At 47.8% G+C, this 17,809-nt stretch overlaps 1 protein-coding gene across 2 annotated transcripts in view; it reads left to right on the forward strand.

Moving 5' to 3' along the window:
- RB1CC1 (RB1 inducible coiled-coil 1) overlaps window positions 1-17,809 on the forward strand; it is a 261,745-nt gene that overhangs the window by 11,958 nt on the left and 231,978 nt on the right. For both annotated transcript variants that reach the window (XM_075353273.1, XM_075353274.1), the window contains exon 2: window positions 6,432-6,561. In XM_075353273.1, the coding sequence (XP_075209388.1) occupies window positions 6,491-6,561 (71 nt within the window). In that variant the 5' untranslated portion in view covers window positions 6,432-6,490. The remainder of the gene's footprint in view (window positions 1-6,431; window positions 6,562-17,809) is intronic.

Here is a 17,809-nt window from a genome sequence, read left to right on the forward strand (position 1 = left end):
TCAACTAGGCCACTGTGCGCTCAAGAACACTACACTTGGTTGTTTGTTTCCTTAAAGGGGTTGTCTGGTGTTTTGATAAGTCTGCAATCACCTTACCGTTCTTGCCAATGAGAGCGGGTGGTCATTTGACGCAAGCCTGCTTCTCTCAGTTCCCTTGTATTGTGAGAGGCCGGCACATCTTATCGGAATGTGTTCTCCTATTTATGCATATCACATACTTCTGATCACTTGACTGTTCGCTCTCACCAGCAATACATAGTGACTGCATATGTAAATCAGAAAATTAGCAAACCCCTTTAATTCCCTTAGAAGAGAATCGAGATTTATGAACATTCAGTGGCTTAAACAATTATTCATACCCCATGAACGTTACCATATTATTTTAATGTTAAACTCATAAACTTAAATGTACTGTATTATGATTTTGTGATATACCAACTCCTAAGTAGTAAGTACCGTATTTGTGAGGTGTAAAGGCAATGATACAGGGTTAAACTGTTCTAAATATATAAATCTGAAAATTGGAAGGTGCTTTTGTATTCAGCCCCTTTAGTCTGATACCTCTAAATAAAATCCTGTGTGACCCATTACATCCAGAAGTCACCTAATTAATAAACGGAGTCCATGTACTGTATGTACTTTGTCAGCATAAATACAACTGCTGTGAAGGCCTGTGAAGTTTGTTTGAGAATATTAGGGATCAAGCAACATCATGAAAACCAAGGAACACACCAGAAAGGTCAGGGATAAAGTTGTGGAGAAGAGTAAAGCAGGGTTAGGTTGTAAAAAAAAAAAAAAGAATAGCCCAAGATCTAAACACCTCACGGAACACTGTTCAATCCATCACCCAAAAGTGGAAGGTGTGTGGCACTGCGGCAAACCTACCAAGACCTGGCAGTCTACCGAAACTGACATTCCAAGTAAAGAGAGCACTAATTAGAGAAGTAGCCAAGAGGCCCATGGGTACATAGGAAGAGGTGCATCACAGCTCACATGGGAGAATCTGTACACTTGCTTCTTTGGTTTATCACATAAAATTCCAATAAAATTTAAGTTTGTGAGTGTAATGTGAAAAAGTTCATGGGAGTATGAATACTTTTTTATTTTTTTAGGCACTGTATGTGTATCTCTGGCAGTCAAGACGTTTTGGGAGCCTGTTACAGGAGAGCTGGCTGCTTGGTGGCTCGGCTTCTTCTGTCCCACTTCAGCTTGATTGACAGGTATTTCCCTATGTGTATGTAGTGAGAGGCCTCTTTTTTCCTATATATTTGTTCTTAAATTCTGTTATCTATTAAAGGGAACCTGTCACCAGATTAGGTGACTATAAGCTGCGGCCACCACCACTGGGCTCTTATACAGCATGTTAGAATGCTGTATATGCCTGGCCCAGCGCCGTAGGGTACCCGGTCCCGGGCTTTTATTTCTTAGGGGATTGTCACAGGTGGCTGTGCCCGGTCCCGTGGCCCTGGTGACAGTTAAAAGAAGTCTGATAAAAAAAAATAGTAAAAATAAAATAAGTGTCTTGTGACACCACCTACGGTTCTCGGTAATATTACCGGTGCTGCTTGCAGACCTCCGGAGTGATGATGAAGCAGCTAGTTTGTTCTGCTCCCTGTAGGTGGGGCGATGTCCCCGGGGCCGTTGGGAAGGATCGAGATTTTACTCACAGGGAGACAGCTTACCACACAAGTCTTGATACCGGTCTCTTCAAGGCCACTAATGTGCTGCTCCCCATGTTCAGGCAAACTAAGTCCATAGTGAGAGCAGGACCTTTTGATAACAATTACTGTCACACACACACACACCGGGTCTTTCTTTCTGTACCTTTACTGATGTTAGCAGGGTTAAGTCCAGGGTACAGTCCGTGGGGGTCAAGTGGCAGTTAGGTTTTCCACATCCGTGAGATATGAGACCTCCTTATTACTGTATGTTTGCTTAGGTCCTGGGCTGTCTAAATCTGTCCCTGACCTTTCCTGTATCTCTCACTTGTATAGCAGGCGATGAGAACCGTTCTCCTGGGCACCACCAACTCTGCTGCGGTCCTTGGCTCTATTGTTGGTGGTGCTACAAGTGTTCCTGCACCAGGAGACTGAAGTCCCCTTCGCCCTCCGGTCTTTTCTGCTGGGCCTGAATGAACCCCGTACAGACTCGGACTCCGGGTTGCTTCTTCTGGGGTCAACCAAACTGGTCCCTCTGCCCCCTTTCTGTCTTGCCTCACCTCCGACCCTCACTTTGGATCTCACACTCGCTAAGCTTTCCTCTGCTATCGGTCTAATGCAGCACCGTTTACCAGGTTTCTTCCTCTGACCTGTCCCGCACTCAACTGCTCAACTGACTCTTGCATTTCTTATAGGAGACCTCAACGTATGTCAGCCAATACACCTGACGTCAGTTAGTCGAGCTCCCCCTACATGCCTCAGGTGGAAAGTGTTGTATGTGACTTCTCCCAATGTTGAAATCTATTCCTGCAGTTACCAGATGTTACTGTGGCTACTTAACCGTAGGGCGCCAGGTATGACTTTATAATACTCACCTAAACGGTCGGTTTGGTGCAGATGGGTGTCTCACTCAGGGCAGATCAAAGTATTGTAGTGCGCTTGCGCAGGACCTCAATGCCGGCGCGTGTGCATGACGTAGGATGCGTCATGCACCCAGACTCCAGAAGGAGGGCAAAGATGGCCGAAAGAGCAGCCGCCGCACCCAGAGAACGGAGACACCCATCTGACCCATCTGTACCGAACCGACCGTTTAGGTGAGTATTATAAAGTGGTTTTTATGTTCTACACAGCGGCCTGGGCTCTTATATACTGCATGTTAGAATGCTGTATATAAGAGCCCACTGGTGGTGGCCACAGCGAATAGTCACCATATCTGGTGACAGGTTCCCTTTATCCCCTCACTACCTTCCGATTTTCTATTTCTGCACTATAATTTTTTCCATGTAAGTCAAAGGTGGTAAAGGGGTTAAGGGACAATATGTTTGAGTGGCACATACGGAAGTTCAGTATAATGAGGGATCTTGTCACTGTGTCATGCTGTCAGTGGTTAGGGCAGCATGAATCTCTTGACAGGTCTTGTAGACCAGTGTTACAAGTTTGTGATACATGGACCATTCCCAGATTGGAAGACTCCTCCCAACTGTTGAGTCTCCTGACCTGAGTTGCCTCATGGGAATTAAGGGGCAATTAGCTCAGGTCCGGAGAACCAGCAGACTGGTCAGGTCTTATGATCCGAGCATGGGTCATTTCTCACGCTGATCTTAGTGACTATCTGACAGAACCCGAGATGACCATTTAAGTGGCTTTGGAGGGGGAAGATTCTCTTCATTGTTTACAGGAAATGTCCTCCCTCCAGTAATGCTGTATCTCTCTCATAGTGAGAAGTATCACGTGTCCTCTTCTGTAGTATACCAGTATTATTCCGACTGTGTGGATCATCCACTAGTTCATGGGTGTAGTAGTGTAAGTTAATTTTCATGCATACATTACAACCATTACCCTTCACAATGGCTATCCTTAGTACACTTTTTCTACATCAGAGTCTGGAGATGCACCTTTGTTTATTTGCACTATTTTGCAACTAAAAATAAAATTGCATTTTACAGATAAGTGTAAATCACATGTCACCTAATCTTTTGTCAACTTTTAAAGAAACTGACATTAATAGTACAAACGGTTAATAAGATTAGACATTATTCTATAATAAAATGTGCCAATGATGAGGACAAAATAACCTGATACCTGTGGTGCCCAGCCTGGCCCTGCTACCCATGCTCTGACTGAATAGTAAATGTGGACCAGGAATGTTTTAGCTGATGCGATGATATGTGTTTTGCATAGTAACATTATTTAATGCGGCTTTCGGTATTCGGGCACTCATTGTCTGGCACTTATTTGCAGCACAGGACTGCATTATAATGTGAAATTTCCCAAGAGACGCACTTAGTAGAGAGGACTAAAAAGAATAGAAATAATAATAGTTATAATGTAAAATATGCCATATGTTATCATGTTTGTATTGATTTTTCTATTAACTCCTTAACTTCCATTAACAACCCCTTCTTAAAAGGAATCTGTGTGCAGGATCACACCCACCAAGCTATTGTATGTGCATGTAGCTCTTTGAAAGAGAAGTCCAGCAATACTTCTACATGGTCAGTGCGTTCCTCCTGGTAAATCACCAGTTGAATTGATGTCTAATTGAGGCTGAGGAGCGATGATAGATGTCACGTCTGTCATTGCAACTCTTGTCCCTGCCCAGTTTTACCCCCTCCAGTCTTTGTGTTGTGTGACTTCAGACAAAAAAATCAGTCAAGCAGCAGGAGGCGGCACTGGGCGGGTAATAGAGCTGGAGTGACAAAGGCTACAGAGCTACAGTAACTCTTCAGCCTCATATTTCAAACACTGATTTGTCAGTAATGGGTGAGTGAACTGGCCATGTAAAGGTATTACGGGACTTGTCTTTGAAAGAGCTACATGGGCATATAAATAGTTTGGGGGGGTGAAATCCAGCTGATGGAATTCCTTCAACAGCTAACTTACTCATGATAAAACAAGGTAATCACTGATACCAGCACCGGTTTTGCTATGTTGATGGTTTCTGCTATGATGCTGCATTGTCATGTGACTTAAGATGAGCAGATCACTCCGCGCATCATTCGTCATCGATTCAGGTCAATTCTCTCTGGCCACGGACAGGAACTGTGCCAATTTCCTGACCTTCTGGGATGCCAAGCTTGTCTTATGGTTTGCTGTGCTGTCATATCATCACATTTACGCTGAGCATTAGGCCGGCACAACAAACGCAGCACTGAGGAAACCTTGCAGTTCCTATCTATGGCCAGAGAGCACAGACCCGGACTAGGCTTTCTTACCTGAAGCGATCCACTCGTCTCTACCTGTGACCATCAGCTGTCGCTGATCAGATTGAGTGTTTGCTCTTCCTTCAGGGCAGAGTTGTGATCTGTTGTGTGTGTGTGTAATATATTTATATACACACACATTAGTCCTCTACTGTGATATTGGTGACCTAGCCCAATGAACAGCGGTCTGATGTAAACCTTATATGAAGTTGAACTCCACCGCTTGGTCACTCTGTTTAGTGACTTCTCCCGGGTACTACATATGCACTGTTTACATCGCGCCGTTGCTGGTAACAGGTGGTTAGTGGGAGTCACTAGAGTTTGACCTCTATCTGCTAATTATAGGTTATCAGTATAATTGCACTGGAAAACCCTTGAGTTGAAGGGGTTGTCCACTACTCTGACAACCCATTCTCATTCCCAGTGTTTGCTCCCATTAAAATTAAAAAGCTTCTCCTCCCCCTCCCGTTTTAGCAGTGTCAGAACTCTCATTGCCGAAACTGTGTCACGATTATGTCACGGGAACCTCGCACCCAATCACCGCCGGCTTCTTTCCCCGCCTTCACACTTATATGTAATCAACAGGAAGAGCTATGGCTGCCACTCAGTTCCTGTCAATTACTTACACGTCCAAAGGTGGGTAGTGAAGCCGGCGGCAATTGGACGTAGGGCTCGTATGATGTAACAACCTCATGTGAGCCCCGGGAACACGAGGGCCAACACTCCCGAAACGGGAGGGGTGTATAAGCTTTTTTTTATGGGGGATGAGTAGGGGTTGTCTTAGTAGTGGATAACTCCTTTTAAACACTTCAGAGTTGAACATACATGACTGGTACATGCAGCCAGTGTCAGATACATTCTGCTTGATCTATGTATCAGCTATCCGGTTCCCTTTGAACTAGTCATGGTAGCTACCTGCAATCAAGCTTCAATCACTCTCCCGCAAGTGGAAGTACTCAGTTATCAAGTACATAAATGACAGGGAGAAAATCCCAGTGTCCTGGGCCATTATGCTAGTTCTGTTGGACACTTGGTGTTGGTGACTACATTTTGTGCAACCCTGGCTATGCGTGAAATATTTAATATTATGGTTTTCTCCGATATGACCCACTGTCGAAGCTTAGTCGCTCACATGAGGCACAATAGGTTGGGTTGCCGATTACCATAAATATCATATAAGAGATCCAGATAAACATAAATGGTAAAAAGAATTGCTACAGATCGATTCACACTTATCAGCCCTTTAGGTAGGCCATTAGATGGTCAATAACGATTATACGGTTGCGAGAGAAGCATCTCTTACCTGACCGGCACAGCATGACATTGTGCCAGCTAATCAAAAGACATGCCCTGCTTGTGGTCAGGTAAGAAGCGGATCTTCCACTCCCTCCCAGTGGCCGCTGACCACTTTCATGGCCGATGGACTGAGATGCCTAATCGACTCTAACAAACTCTAATGGTGATACTGTAATTCTTCTGCATGTGGATCGTTATCTACAGCCGGATGTTTTGCTGCTGTTGTGAAACTACCACAATTGTTTCTCTTCTAATATTTCTATTTCCTTCACAGTTTCTAAATGAGCACAATAAAGTGTAAAGAAGGGAGCAGAGGAACATAGAGCCGTCATCATGAAGCTGTATGTGTTTCTGGTGAACACCGGAATCACCCTTACATTTGACACCGAGCTTGCCGTTCAGACGTAAGAACCTTTGTAAAGAATTAATTTTTAATTGGTAATATAACATGATCATTTTTATTTCTATTGTGACAACATATTCTGCAGCACTTTACAATTCAGCGGGGACGAGTACACTCAGACATTACAGAATAATACATAGGTCATACTAAGCTTTTGTTACATTTCTGCATCCTATAGATAATTATCCATAATTAGAATTGTGTAATTGTTTTTGATGAGTCGATTTTAATGGTAAATTTTCAAGTGACAGGGTTTGTTACAGTATTTCCTACAAGTGTTTGATATACCTGTATGTGACCTGCAGAAGGCCTTCTGATTGCCGCTAAAACAATTCAGAGAAATGCAAAATTCAGCCGCGGGAACCTCCCCACCAAATATTTTGTCCTCCTATAAGCTGGGGAGGTGCCCAGGTGTATTTATGCTTGTGCATGCATTCTGAGATATACTAGTGATATGTAAAGCTGAGAAGAATTGCCATAGGAGGTTATTTGACATATTATTTTTTTCCGCTTTGTTACCCACCCAATTTTAGTTCACCTGTAGTATAGGTGGATCCTGCAGCCAAAGAATGAGCGCAAGAACTAACGCCCTTGCGACTAGTCCCTGGCCTCATTAGCATATGATAAAAGATCTTTATGTATGCTACTAGATACAACGACAGTTAGGCAGGGATTAGCAATATGCACCCAGTACTGCTCGTGGTTCTGGGTGCATATTGCATCTGACAGGTTCCTTTTAAATCATATCCATTGTTTTAATTTTTATTTCATAAATTAATAGTACAAATGAAGATAAGCAACTTTGTAATATTTCTAATCAGACAAAATTGCTTTTTTCTCTGCCAGAATTGATCAGTCATTATCAAAATTCTCAATTCAGAGGTAAAATCTGTAGTCAGTGAAGACTTTCCCATTACTGAGAGTGGAGATGACAGGTGTTACTAAGGAGATTCTATGTAGATAGAGGAGGAAGGGGGGCAGAGCTCTGCCCCTAGCTCCTCCCTCTGGCTCTAGCTCCTCCCTCTAGCTCCTCCCTCTGGCTCTAGCGCCTTCCTCCTCCCGTCGTTATAGAATCTCCTCAGTAAAACAAGTGTCATCTCCGATCTCAGTAGCAGAGAAAGGAGCGGATTTGTCTGACAATACTGATATTACAGAGTCTTATTTTCATGTGTACTATTGATTTAAGAAATATTAATTAAAATGACGGTTACACTTTAAGGCCTCTTTTACAGTATTGTAATAAGTCTGATATCCCCTCTGCATAGCACAAGAAATACCTTTTATTATTCCCCCATACAGTGCGGTCTAGTCTGATGGGCATTGCTTTTTTTGTTTTGGTCCCTGCTCTCTCAACACAATTGCCACCATCCTTCTTGTTTCATGTGGATCGCGGGTCTTGCGTCCTATGTACAGTGTCCCCCAATCACGTTCCTGAGCAGGTGGACTTCACTGTCTTGCTGAGGGCAGAGCAAAGTACTGTGATGCAAATACGCCGGCTTTCCTTCTGGGTCGTTAGCGCTGTTTGGCCTTTACCGGTGCATGTGCATTACAGTACTTTGCTCTGTCCTCAGCAAAGCAGAGTGATGTCTGACTGCGCAGGAGCGTCACTGGGAGACGCCGTGCAGATGACGTATTACGTGACATCTCCATGAAGCCAGAAGGATGAAGGCAATTGCAACAAGTGAGGGGCCAAAGCAAGACCAGCAATGCCCACCTGGCCACACCATGTGTGAGTTTAACCCCTTCACGACCACGGGCAGTAAAATTACGTCCTATTTTAAAGTGACTTAACGACCAGGGACGTAATTTTACGGCCTAAACTTCATTTGATTGCCGTGGCCATAGCAACGGCTTTCAAATGATGTCCCCTGCTGTTTCTTACAGCAGGGGACCTTTGCTTGACCCCAGGGGGGGTGGCATCGCCACCCCCTATCGACGATCGATGTGATTGGCTGTTCAAATCTGAACCGCCAACCACATCGTTCGCACTAATTTCAGCAAAAATAATGCCAGAATTACTGCTATACTGTGAGATCCGGCTATGATCTGCTCTAGCAGCTTCTACAAATCCTAGCCGGAGCTCTAAAATGTTGCCCACAGCCCCTGCAGCACTGATTGAAGCGATCGTGCTATGACGCGCAATCGCTCCAATCAGTGTGCAGTGGGGCGGTCTGATCTGCCGGTGGCTGCCCTCCCCAGGCCTGTGCTGGCCTGCGAGCCCCCCCCCAACATGTCTGCAGCGTGCAGTGGCTGGTACTTGTGGTACCACGCCACCGCTGCTGCTGCCGCCATAGCTGAGGTCACCGCTCCTGCTGCACGTGAGTACTGTGCTCACCTTGCAGCCCGTGCGCGCTCCCGTGGTGCCCCGTGCGCGCTCCCGTGTTGGCCCCTGCCCGTGCCCCCCTGCGATTTGCTCCCCCATTATCTCTATTCTGCTTCTGCAGCTCCCTCTCCGATCTCCAACTCTGCTCTGCCCGCCTCCCCCTCTGCTCTCCCCCCCTCTCCCCCTCTGCTCTCCCCCGACGTCCTCTTACCTGTCTTCACCGGCTCGTCCGAGGTCTTAACTGGCCCAATCACCTCTGCCTCCATCGCTGGATCCTTCCTGGGCATTCTGCTGATCTGCCCAACGTCCTGCCTGCTGCTCCTGTAAAGCTGTTCCTCTGCAGCTCTTCTGGTCAGTGATCCTCCTGCTAATCCTCTGGGTACTGTGAGTATAACTTTTTTTTTTCCTGTATCCTGTCCATTTTTACACCTCATCCGTCCGTGCGTCCCGCCGAGCGCTGATCAGGGATGCACATAACGGATCGGCACCCCTGCTCAATTTTTGGCATGACTTTTTTTTCTATATCTGCGACGCTTTTTGTATCGCATCCGTCCGTGCGTCCCGCCAAGTGCTGATCAGGGATGCACATAACGTATCTGCATCCATGGTCAATTTTTGGCATGACCTTTTTTTTTCCGTATCCCTGACGCTTTTTGTATCTCATCCGACCGTGCGTCCTGCAGCGGCCGATTAGTGCACCGTGTCTGTGCGTTTGAAAAGTCAAATGGCGTTCCTTCTCTTCTGAGCCCTGCCATGCGCCCAAACAATTACTTTCCACCACATATGAGGTATCTACGTACTCAGGAAAAATTGCACAATACGTTCTATGGCGCATTTTTTCCTGATACCGTTGTAAAAAAAAAAAGCTACCTGATTGATGCAAAAAATTTGTGGTTAAAAAAAAATAATAATTTTCACGGTTCAACGTTATCAACTTCTGTAGAGCCCCTGGGGATACAAGGGGCTCACCAAATATCTAGATAAATTCCTTGAGGGGGTCTAGTTCCAAAATTGGGGTAATTTGTGGGGGAGCTCCACTGTTTAGGCACCATTGGGGGTCTCCAAACGTGACATGGCGTCCACTAATGATTCCAACCAATTTTGCTGTCAAATGGCGTTCCTTCTCTTCTGAGCCCCGCCATGCACCCAAACAATTACTTTCCACCACATATGAGGTATCTGCGTACTCAGGAGAAATTGCACAATACGTTTTATGGTGCATTTTTTCCTGATACCCTTGTGGAAAAAAAAGCTACCTGGTTCGAGTGACAGTTTTGTGGTGAAAAAAAAAAATTGTATTCCTGGCTCAACATTATCAACTTCCGTGCAGCCCCTTGGGGCTCACCAAATATCTAGATAAATTCCTTGAGGGGTCTAGTTTCCAAAATGGGGTCACTTGTGGGGGAGCTCCACTGTTTAGGCACCATAGGGGGTCTCCAAACGTGACATGGCGTCCGCTAATGATTCCAACCAATTTTGCTGTCAAATGGCGTTCCTTCTCTTCTGAACCCCGCCATGCACCCAAACAATTACTTTCCACCACATATGAGGTATCGCCGTACTCAGGAAAAAATGCACTATAAATTTCATGGTGAATTTTTTCCTGATACCGTTGTGAAAAAAAAAAAAAGCTACCTAGTTGAAGCAACCGTTTTGTGGTAAAAAAAAATGTTTTCTTTGTCGCTCCATTGGGAGACCCAGACAATTGGGTGTATAGCTTCTGCCTCCGGAGGCCACACAAAGTATTACACTTTAAAAAGTGTAACCCCTCCCCTCTGCCTATACACCCTCCCGTGCATCACGGGCTCCTCAGTTTTATGCTTTGTGTGGAAGGAGGCACACATCCACTCAGCTTCTCATTCTAGTTATATTGGTTGGAAGAAAAGTGGGCTCCCACGGGGCCCCCGGCATGTTCCCTTCTCACCCCACTATGTCGACGGTGCTGTTAAGGTTCCCATTGTGGGTACAAAGGCAGGAGCCTCATGCCGTCTCCTTCACCATCCCTTAGCGGCTCTGGGAGAAGTGGGATCCTGAGCGGTCATCCAGTCACTGGGACCGTGCTCCCTCCGCAGCCCCTGGAGGAATTTGTCGGACAGGAGTTTGTTTATCCTCAGGGACCGGGCCCTGCATCACTAAGGTACTCTGTACCCCCATGGGGGATGTGCATGGAGCGCCTACATCCTGGACGCTGCAGCAGCTGCTTATTTGTGACGGCCGGCGGACTTCCGCGCCGACCGCGCCTGTTTGTCGGCCGCGGTATTAAATTTAGTCCCCGGCTTCAATTGCGGCCTAGTAGCAAAACTCCCGCCCCCAAGCCTGTCTATCAGGGATAAGGGCGGGACGGCCGGCCTGACGTCGGCTGTGAGGGCCGGAGCATCCTGTATGTTTCCTCCCCCCTCACTGATCACTGTGGGGACTCCAGATTCCCGCACTTTTTCTAACGCCGCCCACGGCTTCTCCCCTCCCCTGAGAGCTCCGGCAGCCATTTCTTTGGCATTCTGCCTGTGGAAGTTTTTCCTGGAAAGAGCTCTGCAACGCTGGGAGACCTGGGCAGGGAATCTGGAGGACACACACTCCGCTTTTTAGCGGTCGGTAAGCCACACCGGTCACCCGGTGCTGGTCCCCTTAGGGTGCCGGAATAGATACTATATATATTTATATACTTCTGTTTAGTCGGGCTGTATACCCTTCCCATATACCCTCAGTGATCACTCTCCTAGGAGACAACAGCATGTCGTCCACAAGGAGCAAGGGGGCCAAGACACAGGGTTATTTTGCGACCTGTACCTCTTGTGCGGCTAAGTTACCTGCAGGTTCCACCTACCCGCACTGTGAGAAATGCTCAACCCCTGTTTTGCTTCCACAACCGGAGCCTCGGTCACTAGTGGGCCCCTCGGCTCAGGTAGAATCCGTTGCTCCCCCTGTCCAGGCGACAGGGACAGAGTTTGCAGTTTTTGCTGAAAAACTCTCCGAGTCACTCTCACAGTCCATGGCTCAGTCTATGGACAAATGGTCTGCCAAGCTGCTTGAAGCTTTTCAGTCCAGACCGGTCCCTACACAGGCCCCGGGCCCTGTTGGATCTTCACCCCCAGGCCCCTCTCTGCCCGCGCCGCAGCACGTTCCCAGGGGGCGCCCTAGGTCTCATGTGGAGGACTCCGGCCCGGACCACAGTCACAGACCGGCTAAGCGGGCACGCTGGGAATCTTCCCCGACTTCTTCACGCTGCTCAGGTTCCCAGCGTGGGGTCTCTCTGGAGGACGAGGCGGACGTCGCAGCTCAGGGCTCTGACACTGACGTTGCCCTCAATCTTGATACACCTGACGGGGACGCCATAGTAAATGATCTTATCTCGTCCATCAACCAGGTGTTAGATATCTCTCCCCCACCGCCACCTGTAGAGGAGTCGACTTCTCAGCAGGAGAGACACCAGTTTCGGTTCCCTAAACGTACACGGAGTGTGTTTTTCGATCACTCTAACTTCAGAGATGCTGTCCAGAAGCCCAGAGCGGTTCCGGACAAGCGCTTTACTAAGCGCCTTACTGACACACGTTACCCCTTCCCCTCTGACGTAGTTAAGGGTTGGGCTCAGTGTCCCAAGGTGGATCCCCCAGTCTCTAGATTGGCGGCTAGATCTGTAGTATCGGTTGCAGATGGATCATCGCTCAACGATGCCACTGACAGGCAGATAGAGCTCCTGATGAAATCCATCTATGAAGCCACGGGCGCGTCTTTTGCCCCGGCCTTTGCAGCCGTGTGGGCACTACAAGCTATCTCAGCTTGTCTGGCTGAGATTAATGCGGTTACACGTAATTCTGCTCCGCAGGTTACGTCTTTGACTTCCCAGGCGTCAGTTTTTTCTTCCTACGCCATGAACGCAGTTTTAGACTCTGCTAGCCGCACAGCGGTGGCATCCGCTAACTCTGTGGCAGTCCGCAGGGCCATGTGGCTGCGTGAATGGAAGGCAGACTCTGCTTCCGAGAGGTTCTTAACCGGTTTGCCGTTTGCTGGCGACCGATTGTTTGGCGAACGATTGGATCAGATTATTAAGGAATCTAAGGGAAAGGACTCCTCCTTGCCCCAGTCCAAGCCAAAGAGACCTCAGCAACGACAGATACAATCGAGGTTTCGGTCCTTTCGTCCCTCCGCCAAGCCCCAATCCTCTTCGTCCAGCAGGCCGGAGAAAGGCCAGAGGAACTCCTATGCGTGGCGGGCTAAGTCATGCCCCCAAAAGGCCGCAGGAGGCACTGCTTCCAAGGCGGCCTCCTCATGACTCTCGGCATCCCCGAACCGCATCCTCGGTCAGTGGCAGGCTCTTCCGCTTTTGCGACGTCTGGTGGTCACATGTTCGAGACCGATGGGTGAGAGACATTCTGTCTCGCGGTTACAGGATAGAGTTCAGCTCTCGTCCTCCGACTCAGTCAGCGGTAGTCATGCTACCGCGGGACAAACAACTTTCTCTGCAGGCAGGGGTGCACTCTCTTCTTCGGGGTCAGTCACACCCCTTGAGGCGCCTCATGCACTTCCTGGGGAAGATGGTGGCAGCGATGGGGGCAGTGCCCTTCGCGCAATTCCATCTGCGGCCACTCCAGTGGGACATTCTCCGAAAATGGGACAGGAGGTCGACTTCACTCGACAGGAACGTCTCTCTTTCCCTTGCAACCAAGACGTCACTTCAGTGGTGGCTCTTTCCCAACTCTCTGTCGCAGGGGAAATCCTTCCTACCCCCACCTGGGCTGTGGTCACGACGGACGCGAGCCTGTCAGGGTGGGGGGCAGTTTTTTCTCCACCACAGGGCTCAGGGAACCTGGACTCCGATAGTCATCCCTTCAGATCAATATTCCGGAGATAGGGGCAGTGTATCTAGCCCTATTGGTCTTTCATCGGTGGCTGGAGGGCAGGCAGATCCGAATCCAGTCGGACAACGCCACGGCCGTCGCTTACATCAGCCACCAAGGCGGCACTCGCAGTCGTCAAGCCTTCCAGGAAGTCCGACGAATTCTGCAGTGGGTGGAAGCCACAGCTTCCACCATCTCCGCAGTTCACATCCCGGGCGTAGAAAACTGGGAAGCAGATTTTCTCAGCCGACAGGCCATGGACGCGGGGGAACGGTCTCTTTACCCAGACGTGTTTCGAGAGATCTGTCGCCGCTGGGGAACGCCGGACGTCGATCTCATGGCGTCACGGCATAACAACAAAGTCCCGGCATTCTTGGACCGGTCTCAAGATCACAGAGCTCTGGCGGCGGACGCATTTGTTCAGGATTGGTCGCAGTTTCGACTTCCCTATGTGTTTCCTCCTCTGGCGATGCTCCCAAGAGTGCGGCGCAAAATCAGGTCCGACTGTCATCGCGCCATTCTCGTCGCTCCAGATTGGCCGAGGCGGTCGTGGTACCCGGATCTGTGGCATCTCACGGTGGGTCAACCGTGGGCGCTCGCAGACCGCCCAGACTTGCTGTCTCAAGGGCCGTTTTTCCATCTGAATTCTGCGGCCCTCAACCTGACTGTGTGGCCATTGAGTCCTGGCTCCTAGCGTCCTCAGGGTTATCTCAAGATGTCATTGCCACTATGAGACAGGCCAGGAAACCAACGTCCGCCAAGATCTATCACAGGTCTTGGAGGATCTTCTTATCCTGGTGCTCTGACAAGGGTTTTGCTCCCTGGCCCTTTGCCTTATCCACTTTTCTTTCATTCCTTCAATCCGGAATGAACAAGGGTTTGTCTCACGGCTCTCTCAAGGGACAAGTATCGGCGCTTTCCGTATTCTTTCAAAAGCGTCTAGCCAGACTTCCGCAGGTCCGCACGTTCCTGCAGGGAGTTTGCCACATAGTCCCACCTTACAAGCGTCCGATGGAACCCTGGGACCTCAATAGGGTGCTAACGGCTCTTCAGAAACAACCCTTCTAGCCGCTGTGGGAGATGTTTTTATCACGTCCTTCGCAAAAGGTGGCATTTCTAGTGGCAGCTACATCGCTCCGTAGAGTGTCGGAACTGGCAGCGCTGTCATGCAAAGCCCCCTTCCTGGTTTTCACCAGGATAAGGTGGTTCTACGTCCGGTCCCGGAATTTCTCCCTAAGGTGGTATCCCCTTTTCATCTCAATCAGGATATCTCCTTACCTTCATTTTACCCTCATCCAGTTCACCAAAGTGAAAAGGACTTGCACTAATTAGATTTAGTGAGAGCACTCCGACTCTACGTGTCTCGCACGGCGCCCCTGCGCCGTTCAGATGCCCTCTTTGTCCTTGTCGCTGGCTAGCGTAAGGGTTCGCAGGCTTCCAAGTCAACCTTGGCTCGATGGATCAAGGAACCAATTCTTGAATCCTACCGTTCTTCTGGGCTTCCACTTCCTTCAGGGTTGAAAGCCCATTCTACCAGAGCCGTGGGTGCGTCCGGGGCATTGCGGCACCGGGCTACGGCTCAGCAGGTGTGTCAGGCAGCTACCTGGTCTAGTCTGCACACTTTCACAAAACACTATCAGGTGCATACCTATGCTTCGGCAGACGCCAGTCTTGGTAGGCGAGTCCTTCAGGCGGCGGTTGCCCACCTGTAAGAGGGGGTCGTTTTTCGGCTCTTTTCATTGAGGTATTCTTTTACCCACCCAGGGACTGCTTTTGGACGTCCCAATTGTCTGGGTCTCCCAATGGAGCGACAAAGAAGAAGGGAATTTTGTGTACTTACCGTAAATTCCTTTTCTTCTAGCTCCTATTGGAAGAACCAGCACCCGCCCCTGTTCCCTTCGGGCTGTTGTTCTTTTGTGTACACATGTTGTTCATGTTGAATTGTTATTTTGGTTCATGGTTTTCAGTTCTCCGAACATCCTTCGGATTGAATTTACCTTAGACCATTTATAAGTTTCCTCCTTCCTGCTTTTGCACCAAAACTGAGGAGCCCGTGATGCACGGGAGGGTGTATAGGCAGAGGGGAGGGGTTACACTTTTTAAAGTGTAATACTTTCTGTGGCCTCCGGAGGCAGAAGCTATACACCCAATTGTCTGGGTCTCCCAATAGGAGCTAGAAGAAAAGGAATTTACGCTAAGTAAACAAAATTCCCTTCTTTTCTTTTCACGGCTCAACAATATAAAGTTCTGTGAAGCCCCCAGGTGTTCAAAGTGCTCACCAAACATCTAGAAAAATTATTTGAGGGCTCTAGTTTCCAAAATGGGGTCACTTGTGGGGGAGCTCCATTGTTTAGGCAACTCAGGGGGTCTTCAAACCCGACATGGCGTCCACTAATGAGTGCAGCTAATTTTGCGTTCAAAAATTCAAATGGCACTCTTTTCCTTTCGACCTCTGCTATGCGCACAAACAATTGATTTTTACCACATATGGGGTATCAGCGTACTCAGGAGAAAATGCACAGTAAATTGTAGGGTGCACTTTCTCTTTTCTCCCTTGTAAAAATGAAAATTTTATGGCTAAAGTAACATTTTTGTGTTAAAAAGTAAAATTTTCATTTTTTCCTTCCACATTGCTTTGGTTCCTGTGAAGCACCTAAAGGGTTAATAAACTTCTTGGATGTGGTTTTTAGCAGTGTGAGGGGTGCAGTTTTTAGAATGGGGTCACTTTTGGGCATTTTCTGTCACCTCGGCCTCTCAAAGTCACTTCAAATGTGATGTGGTCCCTAAAAAAAATTCTTTTGTAAATTTTGTTGGAAAAATGAGAAATTGCTGATGACCTTTGACCCCTTCTAACTTCCTAACGGAAAAAAAATTTGTTTCGAAAATTGCGCTGATGGAAAGTAGACAAGTGGGAAATGTTATTTAGTAACTATTTTGTGTGACATATCTCTCAGATTTATGGGCATACATTTTCAAAGTTTGAAAATTGCGAAATTTTCATAATTTTCGCAAAATTTCCTAAATTTTCACAAATAAACGCAAAACATATCGGCCTAAATTTACCACTGACATGAAGTACAATATGTCACGAAAAAACAATGTTAGAATCGCCAGGATCCGTTGAAGCGTTCTAGAGTTATAACTTGTCAAAGTGACACTGGTCAGAATTGCAAAAAATGGCCCGGTCATTAGGGTGTTTTAGTGGCCGGGGAAGAAGGGGTTAATAGGTATTGTTTGTGCTATGCTAAGGGGATTGTGGACTCACATATAGCTTACTCGAATACTGTAAAGAGGACTTACAGGTGGCGGCCATAGTTTATGTTGGGAAAACCTGGTGACCGTTTCTCTTTAACATAAACCTTTACTCCTGAGGGAAGCGTTAAAAAAATGTTGCACCTCTTGGAGGAAGGGAGGGAAAATGAAAGCATAAAAATGAAAAATTGCTTGGTTTTTACGGTGTTAAGGGGAGGTTTATTGCCTGGAGCAAGGTCTATTCTGCTCCCTGATTTTCTTATTTACATTAGGTATTCATACTATAAGAAGGTGAAAGTGTACTTTCACTATGGAACAAAGCCATTTATAGCAGCGCAGTAGATAAGACGTCCGCACCTAAAGCTGGGTTCACACTAAACGACAGCGACAACGACGTCGCTGTTACGTCACCATTTTCGGTGACGTAACAGCGACCTTGTAAGTCGCTGTTATGATCGCTGCTTAGCTGTCAAACACAGCAGAAGCAGCGATCATAAGGTCGCTGTGCTACATGTTCAGAGAGCAGGGAGCCGCGCTTAGCGCTGGCTCCTTGCTCTCCTGCAGCACACATCGGGTTAATTAACCCGATGTGTGCTGCAGCTACATGTCACAGTGCAGAGAGCAGGGAGCCGCGCGCACTGCTTAGCGCTGGCTCCTTGCTCTCCTTGCTACAGTATGCATCGGGTTAATTACCCGATGCATACTGCAGCCACATGTCACAGTGCAGGAGCCGGCACTGGCAGCAAGAGCGGAGGCTGGTAACCAGCGTAAACATCGGGTAACCAGGGAAAGGTCTTCCCTTGGTTACCCGATGTTTACGCTGGTTACAGCTTACCGCA

The sequence above is a fragment of the Anomaloglossus baeobatrachus genome, chromosome 6, assembly GCF_048569485.1.
Source record: "Anomaloglossus baeobatrachus isolate aAnoBae1 chromosome 6, aAnoBae1.hap1, whole genome shotgun sequence".
NCBI classification, from domain to species: Eukaryota; Metazoa; Chordata; class Amphibia; order Anura; family Aromobatidae; genus Anomaloglossus; species Anomaloglossus baeobatrachus.